The sequence below is a fragment of the Eucyclogobius newberryi genome, unplaced genomic scaffold (assembly GCF_026437365.1).
Source record: "Eucyclogobius newberryi isolate DKJ021-1_F unplaced genomic scaffold, fEucNew1.0.hap1 SCAF_9, whole genome shotgun sequence".
NCBI lineage: Eukaryota > Metazoa > Chordata > Actinopteri > Gobiiformes > Gobiidae > Eucyclogobius > Eucyclogobius newberryi.
This window is the reverse complement of record NW_027316532.1, coordinates 28308957-28330595: the sequence shown is the minus strand read 5'-3', so window position 1 is coordinate 28330595 and position 21639 is coordinate 28308957. Positions and strand designations below refer to the sequence as shown.

The window sequence follows — 21639 nt, the reverse complement described above, 5'->3', positions numbered from 1 at the left end:
TTTCTTCATGATATGATTAGCAGTTGTAGAATTACTTGCACCAGTTGCTGTTTTATTTTGTAAAAAGGTTTGGTAATTAACTATATTGCCCCTGCAGCAGTCGTCGGTCACTTACTGAAAATATTAAAGCCATGTGCATTTAGCAAGAAAATCAAACTCTCTCCACAGTCAGAGAGCAATTAGCCAATTAAAAAAAGGAGTAATGGTGGACCTCGATAGCGTATGTGTATGTGACGACTGTTGATTGTGGTGTTTTGACTTTGTGGTCAATAGCAGGCAAGCACCGGGCCGCTCAATGAACTCTGGGGACAATGCAAAGAGAACGCTGAGGTCCAGACGAGGCACCGAGTAACCAGAAATCTGATGAACAGATGGAGCTAAATGGACGTATTGACACAAATACAAAAGGCTGGACATAAAATAGATTTGGTAAAAAGCGGAATGAATGATCCACAGAGTTCAAAAGCAGGGCGGCGATGCAATAAGCAAAATTAAACAAAGCAGGAGCTGGGTTTGAACCATCTACATTTGCAGGGATGACTCATGCTTGCACGAAAGGCCCAGAGTCACCATTAAAGTGCACGAGCTGAAGTCAAAAAATGAACATGGAAACAAGACAGAAAGGCACACCTGGTTGTGCAGACAGCTGCCCTCCAGGCCTATACCTGTGTCAGAGTCCCTGTGCTTTGTAATTAGTGGAGTTAGAGAGAGAAGAGTATTGGGAGGAGTCACACTGCAGAGGGAGGGGTCAAGACAAAGGGGTCCATTTCTTCAACAGGACAGGAACTAGGCTAGACTTTTAAGAGCCTGTAAGTCTGTTAAAAGCAATACCCCCAAACTGGCTGCCCGCACAGATACGTTGCATTTAGGCCTAAGGCGAGGTTTCAAAATTGAATTTATGCTCTCTAGGCTTTAAGAGGTTTTAGATTTAAAAAATGGGGGGCCGATGAGTCTGACGTTTAGCGTGCTGTAAAATAAAAATGCTCGATCATATTGTTTCATTGTTTACATATTCATAACAAAATGGATTCGAGGCGGCCCGTCCAGCCAAGACCACACACATTTCAGATGGCCGTGTTTGACAGGCACATTAACCAATCAGAGAATAAGGAGGGGAATAACACAGAAGAGACGGAGCATAATGTCTGCTGAATTCACACACAAAGGACTAAACTCTGTAAATCCGAAGTTAAATAAGTTACATATTTTGTCCTGAATGTTACGGCACGGATATTTAGAGGAGATTCTGTATTTGACATAAGATACAAATTAGCGGCTGTGATAGGACCGTCTTTTTAATGACCTTTATGTGTTCGAACAGAAGAGTGGATGAACTGGCTCAATTCTAGTGGTACGTTCACACTTGCGCACAAAACTGGGACTCATTTCAGAGCTAAACCTGGACCAGGATAAGAATAAAACTGGGATCAAACCAGGACCAAACCAGAACAAGATTGAATGCACCCTGGAAGACATGCTGGCTGTAGCTCATTAACCCATCACTGCTTACTAACCATATTGAATCATTGTTGAGTAAGAGCTGCTCCTAAAGGCTCAAAACCGCCACAGTAATGATAGAAAATATAGGCAATGTGGAAAAAAACATACGAAACGGAAATAGTATTTGGCCCTAAGCTATCTCTTGATGAGTAGAAAATAATTGAGGCCATGGGAGCTGGTGGTGACAAATGCACTGAGCGACAACTTCCTTCATTACACCAACGCAAAGTACAATTTGGACAAGCGCTACAGTCTGCGAGGGCAATGGCAAGACAAGAGAGGGTCAAAAAGGCAGAAAAAGGAGCTCATTTGCTAGCCACAGACGTCGTAACCCTTTTAGACGCACTTATTGTTTGACAGGCATTGTCTTTTGAGTGACAGCAAGTGCTACAGCCGGCGTACAAGTGTGTATGTGCTCTTGGGGATGGAGAATTTTGGAGGGGGTTGTCAATTGAAGCTTAGGAATTCCACTGAGGAATCACCTTCTTGGCCCGTTCATGTTGCAGCACCCAATTACTGTGGCTGTGTGTCTTGGTATAAAATAGACGAAGGAGGGGGGGGGGGGTCTCTTCTCCTAATCGTGGCACTCCGGCCCCCTACAAAGGCAAAAAGGCTGCACAGGCTATTTGAATTTGAATGGCATTTCTCCTCCTCTGTCCCTCTTCCTCTTTTTTGTGCCTTCAATGACAAAAGCAGGGGCAAACAAAGATAGTCCACAATGTAATCAGGCTAATAGCGCTAATAAGTTGAGCACAGGGTCCTCAGCTTTCTGTTGACACATTTCACTGTTTCTGTGGCTAAACAGAAGCTCAAGTGTTTGGCAACCAGGATGCATAGAGTTTAATGGAGTCGCCGCCCCATGCCAGGTTGCCATGTGCATGTCCGTTTCACTATAAAGGCGGACCCCGAGCAAAAAAAAGATGGGAGATAAACGAGTGCAGCACCTCATAGGGTTGTGGAAAGTAGTCATTATTGGCCTTTGGAAAGTATTTGTCATTATTTATTTGAGGCTGAAAGCAAATTTCTCCTGTCAGTGTTATTCATGTGCAGCAGTTAGCACTAGCATCAGAGACTAACCCTTATAGCGGGTCAATGAGCGGATAGGTATCCATCATTGTGACAACAAGATTTTCTTTGAAAGTCGTTCGTTGCTCCTGTCTGTGTTTTTTGGGAGTTTGTTGAGACAGATCTTATGTTCTGCCAGGGGGGGTTTGCTATCTCCAGTTGTCATCAGAAAGAGATTGTACTAACAAAGATGCTGAAAACCTCTAGAAGCAAAATCCAAAGTGAAACCCCTCAACTGTTTGTTTTCTTTGACCTACGGTGACAAACAACGTTGAAGGAAAAAGCATGCATTCCCCTCACTCACTGTTGTTTATTAGTTTCCTTTTTAAGTCGGCTGTTTGAACAAAGAAATATTTTAAGAGGCTTGCAACTCCGCCGTGTACTCATGTGTGTTGGAGGCGGCTGTGGGGCCAATGCTCCAGTTCCCTGTTATTAGGCCTTCCCTATCATTACGGGATTAGATCTAGGGCTTGGTCTGAATGTGTGTGTGTGTGTGTGTGTGTGTGCGCGCGCGCAGGCATGTATTTACTTGCAAAAACTCCCCTATTTCTTTATTATTTTCCCGCACGAATACCTAAACAAATGTCAGCACCACTTTTCCTTTCCTTGTATTTGTTATGGTAATCCCAAGTGTATGCGACCTCACTTATAAATAACACTTTACTGAAGCGATCCTCAGGTTATTCCAACAGCAAATCGCTAATTTAATAGTGTTTGTAAGTGGTGGGGGGGCGGCTGAAAAACATTTGTCGTACACTGCGAGTGAGATCCCATCGCGTCGCAGTGGGGAGGCTCGGATACGGAGAAATTGGCTAAGGATAAAAAGGGGAATGGCGGTTGAAAAGAGGTCAGACCTGTATGACTTCCTTAGAGGAGGAAGGTAGTGAGAGAGGAGAGAACACTGGCATCGAATGAAGGGAAATAGAAGATTGTAGAAGCGTGCAAGGAAAGCTGGATTAAACAGCTTGGTGCATTTGTGAGTCCTCATCCAGAGCTGCCTCCTACATCCGCACGCTTCACTTCCACCCTGTGCTTTTATTTCACGTGCCAATTTGCATGTTCATGTGCTCGATTTACCCCATTTACATTTATGGAAATACTGAAGGAATTTTTTTTTTTTTTTAATTCAAGCTAGGGCACAATATATCTCAACTTGTTCATCAGGTTTCTGTTCTGTTCATTGTGTCATTTGTAATGCATTAACCCTTTCAAAATATCATTGTTTGCTTTACTGTCTGCTATGAACATGTGTGTACAGAGCCTGTTGGCTTAGTCTGCTGGTGTATGGCTCAGATCAAATGGACATTATAATGTTTTATTACTTGTAATATTCACACATTGGGAATTTATTTTGCTTCCTGAAAACATATTACTTGGTTACATTGTCTTACAGAGAGGCAGCAGTAGTAACAGCTATACTTAGTAGCACTTATAATGGGAAAAACTATAATACTAGCAGATATAGTAATTGTTGTTATAGTACAAGCAATAAAGGCATGTAGCTTGAATTTTGAACACTGCATACTTATTCTTCAGCCCCATATTGTCCACACAAATAAACAAGTTTAACCAGCGTCTAGCACACGCAGCAGCAGCAGAGTGGGTGACAAAGGGGAGCGGTCCGGGTTAGGTTCAGGTCAGCCTCCGCTTTACCCTGCCTCATTGACTCAGGATCCGCGCGCCACTTTGGACGACAATGCGCGGATTTAGCCCCGGCGCATGTGCACACTTTCTCTCCCCAATGACGATGCATCCAGAAGGGAGACGGGCTTCCATCCATACTGCTGCCCGGGCACTTCTCCCGTCCAGCCACGGCCCAGGTGCTGGTCGTTTCTCTGCCCGCTTTCAGGCAGCCATTGTTGTTGTTACTGTGCAAGGTCAGACGTAATGACAAGCCGGCTGAACATAGAGTCTAGTCATAATAATAAACAGCACGCCGGCGGAGGTGTATCATTTTCACCACTCTGGCTTATGCCGATGTCTGGCAGTAACAGGTCCCAAATCACGCTCACAGCACGAATCAGGGGAGGTCCCACTGCTAACATGCGCCGACACAATTTCAGAGACGAAAACAGTAGTTGTAGTTGCTGGAGTGTAAAATATAGCTCCAAATGAAAAAGAGGGGATTGTTAACTATTCATTTTTGAACAGGAGATGAATATGTGGTGGAAATGGCCTGTTTAAATAGACCCCTCTTAAAGCAACTTGCTAGACACTTAATCCACTCACAAAACACATCTTACTGTGTTATTGGCTTACAGTATTTTACTTTTTAACAATCATAGCCTGGCATCCATTTGGTAGATTTCTTTTTTTATTTTGTTACACCACAATGATACTTGAAAAAAAACACTGTAATTTAATATAAACCCAGTATTTGCAGTAATTTTAGCAACAGAAAGAAGAAAATGGAGGAAAATGTATTGAAATTAAAGACATCTTTATTCTAACTTCTGGGCAAAAGGTTGCTGACAGACTAGAATTTTAGATGTAAAATGGTGCGCTTATGAATCCTCAAATACAGAATAACGATTGCAGTGTTGCTAAGACTATTTATTGGAGGGTAGCGGTGGAATTGTTGGCGGAAAAGGCTGGGAGCAGAATTTGACCCTTGCTACTGCAACATGCTATTCACTTAAGCCTCGAGAGCCACTCCCAAAAGACACTTCTCATTGTGTTATTGTGTGAACGAGCTCTGTGAAGCTTCCAGACCATTTTGCCCTGCGGCGTACAAGCCAGAGCAACGTTTGAAATGTAGTTGTGTGCAGTTATGTTTTCTTCATACCATCCAATAAGTACACTCTTTAAAGATTCAATTTGTGTCATGTCACTGCAAATTTGAATGGGAACTTTCCGGTGTGGTGAAGAAAAACATTAACACAGTTGAAATTTTTGCATTTTTTATGGAAAAAGTGGCATTAGCTGGTTAAAGACTCACATTTGCATAAAGGGAATCAAACTGTACTGAACCCATCATGATAAAAGATCTGTTTTCAGTCAGTGTAGCCTGGTCTCGGCTTATAGTTTCACTTTTACTGTCTTGTACAACAGCACAGCGGTCGAGATAATAACGCTCGCGACTTGCTGTGCCTTGAACGCCAGGTAGTTAAAGACTTGACATTTATAGTGTTCCTTGACTCCTTGTCAGTGTAGTCGTTTTTTTTTGTAGAAAGTACAGGTACTGATATTAAAAAAAATAATACTTTCCGCAATTTTATAATGTGCAAACAGGGCCAAACGTAACCGCTTTGTGTGGTGCCAATGTTAGTCTTTGCAACGGTCAAGAGCTTCCCTTTTGTGCCACCTAACTTTATAACCCTGGATCCATTCAAGCATTTTGTTGGGCTGTATATCTTGTTGAGTTTTACAACCTGTAGTGCGCTGCATGTGTGTATATGTCCCGTTTGTGGTAGTGGGAACCGTTTCACCGTACGACTTGTCTTGGTTTCCTTCTAATTGCGACTAATTATCCGGACGAGAAGTGGCAATAAATGTTCACAATAAACCTTCTGGAGTGCAAGTTCCGTTTAACTAAAATACACGATGACATCTACTGTCATAAACGCACATCAAAGCGCGGGCCTAGTTTATGACTCTTTTATGGCGCCAGAGGGTTGTAAAATTATTGAAAGTTGTATTGATCGTGTCTGCGGCTTTGTTCTTAATCGTTGTTTCGTTTTTTGATCTACAGAAACGCTTATGGACACAAAGTGGGCTACGACGGAATTAGCATGGACGGCGCATCCGGAAACGGGGGTAAGTTTTTACAAATCTTATAAAATCCAAACATCAAATGCATGAACAGATCAGTTTGAATTACTTGATTACTTGTTATTACTATTCAACAAGACGCGCTTTTTAAGGCTGAAAAAGATGCCCTTCAATTTGATTTCACCGCCCCGCCCCGAGACAGATGTTCCCTTTTCGTCTTGCGCGCGTAAAAGACGTAAAATATAAAGTCCACATGAATTAACCAGTTGAAGATTTAAAATATAGCTCTGTGTCGACCTTTTGCATAGAGAGACATCCAAATCTAGCGCAGACAAAGTGCCAGTGACAGGTCCGTGTTGCGTTCCCATGGGGTTCCATTGAGGGGCATCAAAGAGTCTCGACCCTTCTAGACATCGCTTCAAACGTGGACGGCGCTCCTCCTCCTCCGCTTTTGTCCGCGCCTTCTGACTTGGGCCTTGTTTTTTTTTAAAGATGGAGCTCCATTTTGTTCCCCTCTTCATTGTTTTTACCTCATTGCCCTCACTCGAGATCCCACCCCAGCTGTTCCGAGTCACCCGACCTGCTTATTCGGCTTTTGCTTGAATTCAGAGTGACTAAAGCGCTAATGAAGCCAGCCACGGCAGACACCAGTGGAGGGAACAATCAGAGGTGGAACCCCCTCCTTCATGGGCTCCTAACCCGTCCCTCCTCCTATCTGTCCATCTTCGGGCCGGTTTTAAGCTGCCATTCAAAATACGATCCCGCCAGCCCCAAGAAGATAAATCCCTCTCTGCGTTTGTTGGCCAAAGTAGCAACAGATGCTCCTTTTGAAGACATATGCATACAGTGGAGCACGCCGCACACTCCAGAAGACAGGCAGTTGGTCTTGTTTATTCATTGTTGTCGAATGTGTGCAACAGTCAGAGCTTAAGCCTCTTTTTGTAGATGCATTTTTTTGATGTATTCAGACAGTAACACAAATCCCAGCATTGGTCCTGTGAACGCTCCTGTCCGTCTTAAACCCGGATAAATGAATACACACGTCAAAAATGTAAAGGTTTTGCCAAATCAATATACAAATCACTTGGAGACCTCACTTGCGAGTCAAAATTTCAAGCATTACAACTATCAATAACCTCTTTGGAAATCTAAAAAGCTTTCAGAAGTAGTCGTTCTAAATTTAAACCAGCTGACAACCGAGAAACATAAGCTAAAATACACAATCAGCAATTTTCAGGTACTATTAAAGCCATCTGCGTGTCTGCCTTGGCGTGTCCAAACGACCAAACACATCATGACATGTCAATTTGTCACAGTCTTCTTATTTTCCTACATAATGCTCAACATCTGGATTGTGCATTCACCATCATACAGTGCATGGGGGAATCACACATCATCCATGTATCAAATGCAGATAACTGAATGCTACCGCTTGTACCAAAGACAAAGAGTCAACCGCAAATCATGCGCAATGATCGCTGCAAAGAAATCGATGCCTAGAAACTCGACCTTTCTCACATGACCTGTTTAATTCATTGAGGACTCACAAGTGGATAGTAGCTCGAGGTACATTCTGCATATATTCATAGCTGTATTGCTCTTATGTAGTGGGTGATTTATGACTGCAAACTAAATACCCGTTGGCACGTTATGCTTTTAGCCATCTCATTGACCCGGCTGGTGATTATTGATTCCCCGTGGTTGCTTCTTCATCCTCCCTTCAGCCTCTTGTCGGGCCATCGCTGCCTCCCTCTCTCCCTCGTGGCCTCCAGGGTCTTGGATGAATGGCCTTGTCTCTGCCACATCCATATCGCCGGCCTAATTAAGATGCCCACGGCTCCGAGCAAAACAACTAACAGTGTTTTTTCTGTCCAGCTAAACGTCTTGTAAAGCAAAGTTTTACCCCCTATAGGACAACTGCAGGCATTTCATTTAATTGGATTGGATTAGCAACTTTTACTGCATTGCATTGTTATCAAGTTGGATATAGAAGTGAGTGAAAAGCAGTCGCAGCACAGTGCACGGACGCAAAACAGACTAAATATGTTGTTATATCGAAATAATATCCCATGTCACTATTTCCTGCATCTCACGCAATGATTAACCGCTATTTGTTTTTCGAAACTGAAAAGTACATTACATGCTGTTGAACCTTTTACATTCTACATGGCTAATCATTGCCACAGAAATATATCCCATTTTTTATCAAAGTAATGCATCCCCCCGGGTCTGTAGTAGCGTTTAGAAAAGCAAAAGCCTGCAGAGACAGAAAACACGAAGGTTAACTGGTGCCTTTCGTCCTTTCATTAAAACATGTTGCGATCATTGCTCTGCAGCTCATGTGTAATTGGTTGTGAAGGAGTGTAGCTGCTAATTCCACCCTGATATGGGGTAAACATGTTATGGTAAGATGGTGATGGTTTGCTGGAACTGTGATAAATTCCCTGGCCTCAATCCCAATTTTTCACTACAATAACCCAAAATGAAAAGCGTATCCCTGCAAAAGAGAGGGAATGAAAATGACTTAAAAAGAGGAAAGAAGAGAGACTTTGCTTGGCTCCTGCTGCCCCGGGTCACGACCTCTGTCACGTTACTTAACATCCATCTATTATGTAACGTGCATACATTTAGAGCACAAGATGTACCAGAGATAAACACTATCCTCTTAGACTCAGACATATATTGCTTTGGAAATGTTTTCTTTTCCCGTGTCAGGGTAGGTTTCTGATTGTGGTTATTCTCTCTTCGCAGTGGGAAGAGGTCAGCGGCTACGACGACGCCATGAACCCCATCCGGACGTACCAAGTGTGTAATGTGCGTGAGCTCAACCAGAATAACTGGCTCCGGAGCGACTTCATCCCACGGAAGGATGTGCTGCGCGTGTATGTAGAAATGAAGTTCACCGTGCGTGACTGTAACAGCATTCCCAACATCCCCGGCTCCTGCAAAGAGACCTTCAACCTCTTCTATTATGAATCCGACTCAGACTCTGCCACGGCCACCAGCCCGTTTTGGATGGAAAACCCTTACGTCAAAGTGGACACTATCGCTCCAGATGAGAGCTTTACAATGCTTGAATCTGGCCGCGTGAACACTAAAGTGCGAAGTTTTGGACCGTTGTCTAAAGCAGGCTTCTACTTGGCCTTCCAGGATCTCGGCGCTTGCATGTCTTTGATCTCGGTCAGGGTGTTTTACAAAAAGTGCTCCACCACTATTGCCAACTTTGCTGTTTTTCCGGAGACAGCGACAGGAGCTGAGGCCACTTCTTTGGTGATTGCTCCTGGTACTTGTGTTCCTAATGCCTTGGAGGTGTCTGTGCCACTCAAGCTGTACTGCAACGGAGACGGAGAATGGATGGTCCCAGTAGGAGCGTGCACCTGTTCATCTGGCTTTGAAACAGCCATGAAGGACACACAATGTCAAGGTGAGTTCCACAGACCAAATCAAAGTTTATTGGGATTGTAAATAAGTCATAAGATACTCTGCTATTTAAAAAAAAGATGTAAAAAAGTTCAAATAAGGGTTTATAAAGTGACATTTCGATACTTTCGTGATTGACTAAACCTCAACTAGTACATATATTTTAACACTTTTCTGTTGGATTAACATAATATCTTTTGAATATCATCATTGGGATTCTCCTTAAGAATGGAGATATTCATTTTTGTCAATGTATAGGAAGAATTGTTTTAGAATCACTGTTCACAGCGTTTTTTGGGCCTTCTGCCAAATCAATAATGTAACATTTCACAGCTGAGAAAGTTACATTTGCATTTGCATAGACTTGACTGCAGTAAGAATCACAATGAGCGGTAAGTCATGCTGAAGGACACTCGATACCGCCCGTAATTGGATGCATGCAAATTTTAGGAGCGAACTATTGTTTTGCTCGAATCCACTATCGCCAGGTAGTTCCTCCGCTTCCGCACCACCACAAACCATTTAGTCGCCTTGTTTTCTTTGACACACTAATCCACTGACGACACGCTGAAATAATCGGTGACATTGGCAGAGCGCCTCCTCTCGCTCCCCTGACCCTAGTTGGTGCCTGGCAGCTGGTCCGGGTAAATAAATGGAAATGGCAATACGGGCCGGTTTGTGTTTATGAGAGCCACTGTCGGGAGGGACGGTGATGGTTTCAGGTTAGATGGGAAAACATGATGGGTTCACAGAGGTTGAGAGCAAGGTGAATTTAAACAGCGAGGTCTCGGCTTAAATGGAGTGTGGTGACAGCGGAGGGGTGGGTGCGGAGTGTGTGGGGTCAGGGGGGCGTAAAATTAGGCTCAGGGTGCAGATGGAGCCAAGACAGGCGAGGGAGAAAGAGAGAGACGGGTGGGGATGTTGATCACTCAGATGGATTGCACTGTAGGGGGGCATGAAATGAGGAAAAACAAACATGCAAAAACTATTTTAACGTGATGTAAAAAAAAAAAAATCGATATCAATACGCATTTTGACTAGGGATGTAATAATAGTTCAAACATTGTGAGCGTATTGTCAAAAGCCTCACAATAATATTGTCGGCTGCAAATTATAAGCCCCTTTTTTACATTCATTATTTGGTCGCAGCAACAGCTAAAAAAACGGCATAGACCATGATTCTTTGCTACGTTACAATGTAGACAACGTGAATAAATTTGAGTTTTTAGGCACTTTTAAATATTTGGACCATGACTGTAATGATTCACACCAAAGGATCCAAAATATCACAGTAAATATTGGGAAATGAATATTGTGATAATATTGACCCGTCAGGTTTACACATTGTTACATTAAATAACTCATTTTGGTAACTTTAACTGTGTAAAAAGAATATGTTTATACTGGGGCCAAATAACAAGGGTGGACTTGAACACGATATAGTGCATTTAGTTAGTATTTTGAGCAAAATGTGGTTATTAAATGGCAGGTGGACCTTGCTGAGAGCAGGTGGTTTGTTTTTGTGAAAGAGCACAGGTCCACAGCACACGGTTGAGAAGTCATTTGTTTGGCCTGTGACAGCTCAAGGTGAAAGCCCTGGTGCCCGCCGCCTGATAAAACCCACTCTAATCAAGGCTCCACTGGAACCACACCAGATAAATCCTCATAGTTCTTCTAGTACCAGGTTGTTTATCTTGAAGAGGTCATTTTTGTAATGCACTAAAATCTACTTTTAATACTAGGATGGGTACAATTCTCTCAATATAATGTCTATACGGCTCAAATATTGTGTAACATTCTTTGACCTGCAAGTATTGGTTGTCTTATGCAGTTATCCAGAACAGAGACCCTTTATAACGTCGCCTTTAGACTTTAAAACAGTCAAATATTAAGAGTTTAAAGGCTAACCGGCTAATAACTATCATTCATAATGCGGTTGTTTTTAATCTAAAAAATTAAGCAATATATATATATATATATTTAAACTTTGTGGCTTACAACATTTCAGAAACATAATTTAAATACAATTATAGCTCTTGTGGCCATATGTTACCACACACATAACTGATCAGACCCCAGCAAGCTTCCAAACTTGTATTTTATTTACTTTTTGTCTGGAATAATTAAGAGAAAAACATGTAAATTGACTTCTGTGACCTCAGAGTGGGCGTTCACTGCTGGGCTCATAGCGTGAATCAACGACATCATCGAAAACGCACCATGTGGCACAGCGCGACACAAGCGCTTGACCCGGGCTTAGTGCAAGCAACACTTCCTTATTTTCTTCCCATTTTGTCCCTGTTTCACATTCCATCTTCACTATTCCGCTCCCACCCGCTCCCTTATGTCTCAAGGCTGTTGCTCTCATTAACACGCCGCCACAGTTACAGTAAGGATGGCGGCATTAATATTAATTGATGAGCCTGTTTTTTTATTCTCTCTCGCTCTTTTCTTACTCGTTGCTGCGGCACATTTCTCGCCTCAGTATTCTTTACTTTTTTCCATGCTCCACACTTTTCCAATTTGTCCATACATTCTAATCAGTTCCTTAAGCTCTATGTTCTGCTTGAGAGGATGAGACACACGGGACGGGGTACGAAGGGGTGCAGGATTAGCTTTTTTTGTGTGCCCCCACCTTTTCCACCTCTTCCGCCCTTAACTGCAGACTCTTGTTTTCCTTTTTCGCCCTCTCAATTTTTGCTGGTTCCACTTTTGGGAAAAGAGTGGAAGGGGTAACCGGACCCTGTAAGAACAAATAATGTAATGATTAGTTATACCGGCGAATAACACACAAAATAATTCAATTTTTACTTACTATTGCATGAATATGTATGCTTTTTTTGTGACTAATTGTGACTAGTTGACAAAAAACAAATGCAAAAAATAACATAGACAGCTGAATGATTGAATAAAAATGTCAAAAAAATTAAATAAACAATTTTAGCTTTTAATCGACTTAAATATATGTAAATATTCTCAGTCTAGAAGCCTCCAGTCACTATATTTCAACCTTAATTTGTTGATACTGTGTAGTTGCTGTGTAAAAGTACAATGTTTGACTAGTTGACCTATCAAAACTGGTTAAAACAAATAGCTAAATTAAAAGTTGCAGCTTTACAGGGCAATAAAGATGATTTACTACAATTTGTTGTAAGAGTGCTAAAGCGTGCCTAAAACTAACCACAAAAGTGCAGAAATATAACCTCATATACTTGTTAAATTTTGTTATAAACTGTATTACTGATGATGTACTTATTCTAATTTATTCAAAACAGCTACCAATATTGCAATATATTGCCAAAAACGAATACAAATGCTCAAAGATTTGGCACATTTACATAAAACTTCCTCTTCCTGACCAGCCCGAAGTGACTGATTTGCTCTACGCTCAAATAAACGACTTCTGTTTAGCCGAGCGGTTTGTTGAATGTCTTCCATTAAGGCTGCATGTCCAAAAAAAGCAGTGGAAAGAGTTTGTAGTTTACCTTAGTGACGTGAACTCAAATGAACCCGTACATCTCGCTGGCAGAGAAGGGGCCCATTCACCCACCTGTTAAAGACCGAGGATTTCTTATCTGTTTATAAAGCCGCCCTTCCTGCTGGCCAGTGGTGTGGATGGTTCTGATTAATGGTGGCAGAGCAAACAGTCTTGCGCTAATGCACACATCGTTGTCAACCTCGACGCTAGTACTAATATTGAACTAAGAACAAAATGAGAAAACAGCAGAGGCAAGAAGTTGACTGCTGTGGATTTGACCTCCAACCTGTTTTAACCAGAGAATATACATCACTCACAAGGACAAACGTGGCCAAATGTGCCAGTAGGTCAATAAATCAAGAGTAGCTTGTTAAAAGCTTTCCTCTGAACTTTAACCGTGCTTTTTTATGAAGTGTCATTGTTTGTGCACAATCTGTGACTTATCGCAAAAGCTGTAAAAACGGAGCGTCATCAACTGTAACAGCTCTGAATTTCACTTTCTATTTTCAGGATCAATGTAGGTTTGGGTGAAGATTACTGTGAAGAGCTTGTGTTGAAAATGGTTATGAATTAGATGTCGGTTACATATTTATTATTGTGAGGCTGAGGGATATTAACAATAATCAATATTGCGATTTTGGCGTATCCCAATTCAAACAATACGATATTAGGGTTTTAATCTATCTTGAGTCCTAGTTTAGTCCCGTTTTAGGAATTCCTTGCTTAATTCAACAGAAATTTGTTAAAACGTGTCTTCAAACGTATAAGTTGAGGTTGAAGTGTCTGACAAATGTGAATGAACTGTAAAATTTGGCATAAAAGTGAAGAAATATCTCTTTATACTCTTTTTTTAAAAACATTACACCAGCATTTTTAACTGTAAACAATATGCAAATGTTGCACATCTTCAAAACAACATTCACAATTACCATATATAAATCTTCAATACATTTTTACATACATACAAGTTCTTGCCCATGAAGACTGGCGCAGTACCTGATTGGCAGGCGGTAGAAGGATCCATATGAAAGCTGCACGCCACAGTTGCACCTCTGAAGATTGTGCTGATGATGTGGGTTGACAGTCGTCTCACATGTGCCTTAGTTTGTGCAAACAGTGACAGGCTGCTTTAAAGCCCTTTACTTGTGCACACAGAGTACAGGCCATTAGTGAGACGCAGAGGGAGCACAGGGAGCATGTGGAGATGGAAAAACACATCATTTGCATCTGCACACAGTCACTAGTTGTATGTTGTAAGATTTCAGTATAAAATTGACCAATAGGCTCCACATTCCTATTGAAATGTTCACGTTTTTGTTCATGGATATGAATCAGAATCAGCAAAGGTTTATTGTTTGTGAATTGTCAATGAACAGATGACAAATATAGGAACTAGCTTTGGTGATTCGGTGCAACATAAAACAATGAACAATGATGAAATGAAAACAACCTATATAATGTCAAAAAGAAAAACAATTACAATCTGCTATAGGCTCAAAATAAAAATAGGCTATAAAATAAAAAAATAAATAAAAATAGGCTTACTATGACCACAAAATTCACAGTTGAATTTACATATGCAGTGCAGAAATGAAGTTTGCTTATATGGAGTCGCCTCTTTCTTGTCTTTCTCCAGCCTGCAATCCTGGAACCTTCAAGTCCAAACAAGGGGACGGCTTCTGCCTTCCGTGTCCGGCCAACAGCCGCGCCACATCCGCCGCGGCCAGCATCTGCTCCTGTCGAAACGGCTTCTACCGCTCGGACACAGACGCCCCAGAGTCGCCCTGCACCAGTACGTATCTGTCCACGTTCGCTTTCAAAATGGTGCCCTCCAACAACTCAGGCTGTGTCGACACTGGCTGCCATAAAAATTAACTCCTGCTGTAAACTACATCCGCCGCCCCAGACTTCCCTCTTTGAATTGTAGCCGCTATAGCTTTTTATCAGCCTTCAGGGGTTTGTTCCCACCGCACTGTGGAGATAGCAAACAAATCTGCCAGCTTTCCCAGCGTTATCCTCACAACCTTATCAACCTCTAGCCCTTTTTCCCCAACTGCCAGGAAAGCCTATCTCCTGTCGATTCATCCGCCTTTTCTGCAGAACAATCTTGGGCACTACTACTTTTACATTTTATTTTTGCATTTGTATTGCAGAAATATTATTGAATCTTTGAGAAGAGATTTTTTCAGTCGCCGGGACAGAGTCAGGTAATCCCACAGTGCAGCAAGAGATAAGGCAGTTTTAATTGGATAGGACTTACCTGAGCTCTGCTGGTATTTTGTCACTCTCCGCGCACAATGCTATTCCAATTTGAACTCCTGTCCTCATCTGAAACGCTGAAAAGTGACGGAATAAAAGATGCATTAGTAATTCAGCGCGGAAGATTTCTCGTGTTATGTTGTACATCGAATAGTCGGGTAATTATATGTAAACAAGGTATTTCTATGCACAGTCGTTATGCCATATTTATTCTTCACCCATTGCACAAGGCAATTTCCTTCAATACATTCAAAATTTCTATTTCAGCGGTTCCATCACAGCCGCGTAGTGTCATCTCCAGCGTCAACGAAACCTCCCTGGTGCTGGAATGGAGCGAGCCGCGCGATATGGGCGGACGCGACGACACCTTCTACAATATCATCTGCAAGAAGTGCCTGCCCGAGAGGGGGATGTGCACGCGCTGCGACGACAACGTGGACATCGCTCCTCGCCATCTCGGTCTGACCCAGCGTCGCGTGACCGTCCGCAATCTCCAGGCTCATACCCAGTACAGCTTCGAGATCCAGGCCGTGAACGGAGTGTCAAACAAGAGTCCCTACACGCCGCAGTTCTCCGCGGTTAACATCACCACGAATCAGGCCGGTAAGAAACAAAACAGAAACAAGACTATCAAGGACGCTCCGTGCAGGTCTTTAGAAGGGCGATCTTTGTGTTTGAATGTGTTTTTCTTTGAACGTGGATCGGGAAAATTCCTTTGAATCAGCTCAGACCTTTTTTTCGCTGCTGTATTAACACAAAACTGCAAAGCGGATCTGCCCACTAACTGCAGCCCACCGCTTCTATAGCTGCAGTGCCAACGAGGACATTCAAGATAAAAATACAGGCTTTTTGCAAGTTTTTCAAGTGCTTTGCTGATTGTATAAGCCACAGACTTCTCAATGGAATGACTTAAATTTGAAGGCAGCAACACAAAATAGATTAAAAAAAATGCTTTAATGAATAATTTACAATCACATGAATGAGTTTTTTTGTTATTGGGATGGAATGCGTGATAATTGCAGGAACGCAAATGTTGACAAAAACAACATTCTGATTATAGAACCAGGAGCTTATACTTATCGTCTGTATTAACGTGAATGCTCCTGAAACACCTTGTAAAATAAAGCTGCGGGCCTCATATGATAGCGCTTAGGCCGATAAGGTATGCAGTGGTGTTTAGCCCACTTTGAAAACAGCTTTGTTCTTTTGAGGTGGTCTCCCAGGTTTCTTGCGTTGTGATGGATGTGTTTAGTCACTAAGTTAAATTTGTTCTTGGGCCTGCCCCACGCACACACCCAGGATTATCTCTTTGCACCAACCCCCATCATTTCTCTTGTCTCCCTGTCGGCCTGGTCCGCCTCACCTTTAGCCTCTTTCAAATGCCTTCTGTCAGGACCACAGACCCTCGGTGCATTGTGGGGCAGCGAGCTTTTCTGTTACAACTGGTTTGGCAATGGGCTGAAGGCAAGAGATGTGCCCGTTATTATCAAGCAGTGAAGTGGGGCCACTGCTATAACAGTTTAGCTTAGTTTGAATAAAGGGTTTAGCATGGAATTAAGATGATCATATGTAGATCAGACATTGATCAATAAATGAGCGCTAACACTTGCTAGTTTAATTCAAATTTATCATTAACACAGTTCAGATGGAGAGATTAGGGGATGAATTTCAAGTGTAGCGTGTCATTTGTTTCACATCTAAACTTTACCCAGAACTTAACATGACCTAGACCAGACCTAAACCAGGACTAGGTCAGGACAAAACCATGTCTGTGCACACTCGTAGTCATGGTTACATTTTCAGTTTTCGTTATCCTCTGTACAGCTCTTGTTATTGATCCGGTAGAGAGTGAGTGCAGTTAAGTCAAACCAAGTCTACGTAATGATTAATACTGGGCTCAAACCAGGATCAATAGTCCAAAAAAAGAAAGAAAACAACATCCCAAAAGCTCAGCCGCGTACAGAACAATAAAAAGTTGGATTACTAGCAAGAAAAAAGTCCACTCAGACCAAGACCGAACCAGGTTAGCCTTGGTTACATTTTCAGCTGACATGATCCCATTCAAAAGCATATTCTACCCTTGGTTTTTCACACCTTGGTTAGGATTTGGGCTCATTTAGCCGATTAAAACTTAAAAGGGCACATTTTTCTGAGGTGGCACATGGTGTGAAAAGCTCAGAATAACCATTAGAGGTCAAACAAAACTAGCAGTGGGAGGAAGGGGCCAAGAGAGCATCAGCTGTGATCAGATTATCCCTCTGATTGGAGTCCGCAGACCATCTCCGACATGCAAACTCACCTTTTAAGAAGCAAAATAAATACAACGGGGGTGATAAGCTTCAAGGCCCACCTACCACAGCTAATACAAGTTCTGGTCCCAGTGGAGGACCCCCCTAATCCCCTGGCTCGGGTAACCAGGGGATTTGCCCAGGAAGCATTGTCTGGTGGTGGAGAATGAGGGGCGCAGAGAAGCGAAGGCAGAGACATAGAAGGATGCCTAGCCACAAACTTAAGCAGCGGAGACACAGAGAAAGGAAACGCAAAGGGAGGATCAAAAGAACTGAAAAAGTGGGGATTAAAAAGGTTTTAACAAAACTAGTGAGAGTGTGAGAGGAGGGGGGAGGGGAGAAAGAGAGACCCGGAGGAAATGGAAGCCTTGAGGAAAAGCTGACTTTGAAGGAAATCTGAATATTAGATTGGGAGAGTTAATGTAGATTGGGACGGTTGGAGTTACGACGCCTGCTGTGACCAGAAGTAAACTTCAAACCAGTTCTTTTTTCATTTTTACTTCTGTTACATATCACTACACTTCGCTATCCAATTTTACTGCTATTACAATAATTATTACTGCTTTAAACTTATATTTCTCTCTCTGTGAATACTTAAAAATAACACATTCTTTTAAAATGAAATGTAGGGACGTCAACATTATTTAGTTAATCGGTCATGGTGATTTTTCATGTTACTATATATGTATAAGAGCTAAAACAAAATAATAATCTTAGAAGAAAAAGTCTCTTTACTTTAATCTATAGTCCAAAAAATACACCTAAATGTAAAGTACTTTTTTAACTGGCAGATTTTGTCACATTCACATTCACTTTGCTCGTGTTTTAGACAATGGGTATTAAAGACAATTCACTGTTTCTTGTTCATGATCTCACCCCATTTAGACATTCCTAATGCAACGCAGCTAAAACACATTCTCTTTACAAACCTGATTCCGTTTCTAACTAAAAAAAAAAGAGCAAATCACTACAGTCCTGTATAATTTAGAGGTCACGTTGCATTGTTTGCCCACAGATTACAGCCTCTGCTTGTGTTCTTTGTAAATTACAGCTATACCCAAATGCATAAAGCTTCTCCCACTGCCATGACACCATTGTGCTCTATCCTATTTCAAATCCCGCACAAACTAGTAGCCCGCAGCTGGATCTCACTGTAGAAAACTCAATGTACCGGAGATTGTTTATCACTTTTGCCGTTCTTTTTGTGATGGCGGAGGAGAATTACACGTCCCTCCTGCCTCCCCAAGGACTCCGAGAGGGGACAATCTGCGCATTAGTGAGGAGTGGTTCTGCATACTAACTATCGGACATACTTCCTTTCAAAGTCTTTTTCAAAAACTGGATTTGGGCTTGTGTGCGTGTAGACAATGGCTGCGGAATATGAATAGACACGCCATGGGAAATGCTTCTAAAGCCAGTATTGTGTTTTGTCCCGTGCAGCGCCTTCTGCAGTACCCACAGTTCACCTGATGGCGGCCACTGCAAGCACCATGAGCTTGTCCTGGTTGCCCCCGGAGAAGCCCAATGGGATCATTCTCGACTATGAGATTAAGTACCATGAAAAGGTAAGCAGCGGCGTTGGTTAATTTGAGTTAATTTAGTCTGGTCTTTGTTTTATTTATGTTGTTTCTTGTGTGAGGAAACAATGCCTCTGCTGATAAAACCAAAATTCCGTGCATTTTTCTTTCTTGTGTTCCTGTGTGATCGCATTCTACTAATTAGCTTTTCCGCTACCCTATCTTCCTTAGCTGTTTTATGTTTTCATTATGCATTGTCCTTTGATAATGCTACCTTTGTTTCTACTTCTTATCCTCACTGCGGTTCAGTCCATGCCTTAGAAAATGAAGCTTTCTTTTCGTTGCTAAGGAATTATACATTTTGTAACAGACATGGCTACAGTAATTGTTTGTTCTTTTGCACTGACATACGGTAGTTTCAGTGTTCAGTATCAAAACTTCGTATGCAGAATAAACAATTTGAGTGACGGTTTTCCTGTAGCCCACAGTTACTCTTTCATTTGGTAGTATTCAGTTACTTTCCTAAAATCAAAGGAATACATAACAGCATGTAATTCTCTAATACGTGATAAATAAATTAAAAAACAAATGGTGCAACAAATATAAAGCTGTTTTAATCTTCTTTTTTATGCAGGCATTTGCTATTCTAAACACACTTTTAAAGTATTATTCCCAACACTAAAGTTCTCTTCATTAACACGTTATATACACGGATCATAGTCTCGGCCACTGCAATCCTCATATAAAATAAAGTTTTTTAAAAAGTGCAATAACAGTTTTAACTCAGGATTTCTCGCTGTGTCTTTCAGGATCAAGGCGAGGCTATTGCCCACACTATGACAGCCCAACGCAGCAACGCTCGCGTGGAAGGCCTGAAAGCGGGTACTCCCTATGTGGTCCAAGTGCGAGCTCGCACTGTGGCAGGCTACGGCCGATACAGCATCCCGGCCGACTTCAGCACCAACCTCCAAAGTATGCATCATTTATACATGAGATTTTAGGATCTGCAAAGAAGCACTTTTTCACCCAAAGCATTGCCTTTAATCATAAAACAGCCATCCCCCAAAAGGCTGAGAAAATATTCGGATCAGGTTCAATTGAGCTCATTATCTGGCTTCATTACTATGCAATGACATCTTATGAGTTGCATTATTTAAGAGCAGATATCTATCAATTCATTTAAAAATAGATGAGAACTCAGACATGGAACCTTGGTGATGATTTCAATTATGCCAGTATATTGTGGAGTAGGCAGTCAGGCGTATAAAACATAGCCAAGAAAAATAAGCTATACTACTTCTTACTCCCCCGTATGTGGTAAAAGGGCTCAACAATTCATACTACTATGTTTAAGGTTGGAAAAGATCATTCACAATTTCAGCACATGGAGTAATGTTATCACAAAATGTACTTTTTTGGTTGTTGTCAATCTCAAAATAACACAATTGTCCTCCTTTTTCCAGCTGATCCACCCAAGACATGGCAAGAGCTATGGCCACTCATTGTTGGATCAATCACGGCTACTTTTGTCTTTATCATTGCTGTGGTGGTCATTGCCATTGTCTGCCTCAGGTAAGAAACACATCTACACACAACGGAAATAAGCCTGCAAATAAAAGAAATATTTCGTATGGTATAAATCCATGCCATGTCAAACTAAGACACTCATTTTGTGGGTTGCCATGTCCTTTGTGAATCCTCCAAACTGCAGATTAGCTCTAAGAATCACTGAATAGCTGTCATCCTTGGCCAAAAATATTTAGCCATCGCCGAACGGAGGAGCAGATGTTTTGGCCTGATAGACTCGCCCTTATGTCCCTGTTCTCACAATCAACTGTTTCTGAACCACAAAGAGCCCAGATGCTGCCCTGTCCACTGCTCAAATTGACAGAAAACCCAACTCTACAAATTGTCATCGCATCAGCTAATAACTTTTTTCCCTATAACCCTCATTTGTGTGTGTGTGTGTGTGTGTGTGTGTGTCCACCTCGTGCATGCACAATAGCGCCCACTGGGTCCTCTCCAAAAGCCTGTTCAGACAGTGGCTGACAAGCGTGGGCTGCGGTCATGCTACGCTGAATAATAATAACGTTCTCCTCCCTTACATTTCTTGTGTCTCTCTGAGGGTCTTAGCATAGCCGCTCGCCTCTTCTGGACCGCCGTAGATGGGATGGAACAGTAATAATACAAAACACAGAATCGGCATATTTTTACACAAACTAAATTAGAATTTGAAATGAGATGCAAATGCACCGTCGGGTATTATTGCCCTGGATAGTGGTTAGACAACAAAGGCAGCGCATTAACATGTAATTTCTACAACCCGCCCCCATATCACTGTTGCTGCTCTCTTGCCCAGTTCATATGCAAGAATGGAAAATTAGATGTTTTATTGTATCTA

At 42.0% G+C, this 21639-nt stretch overlaps 1 protein-coding gene across 13 annotated transcripts in view; it reads left to right on the top strand.

Moving 5' to 3' along the window:
• The window catches only part of LOC140354091 (ephrin type-B receptor 3-like), a 54859-nt gene that overhangs the window by 21091 nt on the left and 12129 nt on the right, over nucleotides 1-21639 (top strand). For all 13 annotated transcript variants that reach the window (XM_072438933.1, XM_072438929.1, XM_072438924.1 and 10 more), the window contains exons 2-8: nucleotides 6257-6321; nucleotides 9028-9700; nucleotides 14811-14966; nucleotides 15701-16036; nucleotides 19162-19286; nucleotides 20048-20210; nucleotides 20702-20810. In XM_072438933.1, coding sequence (XP_072295034.1) covers nucleotides 6257-6321; nucleotides 9028-9700; nucleotides 14811-14966; nucleotides 15701-16036; nucleotides 19162-19286; nucleotides 20048-20210; nucleotides 20702-20810 — 1627 coding nt within the window. The remainder of the gene's footprint in view (nucleotides 1-6256; nucleotides 6322-9027; nucleotides 9701-14810; nucleotides 14967-15700; nucleotides 16037-19161; nucleotides 19287-20047; nucleotides 20211-20701; nucleotides 20811-21639) is intronic.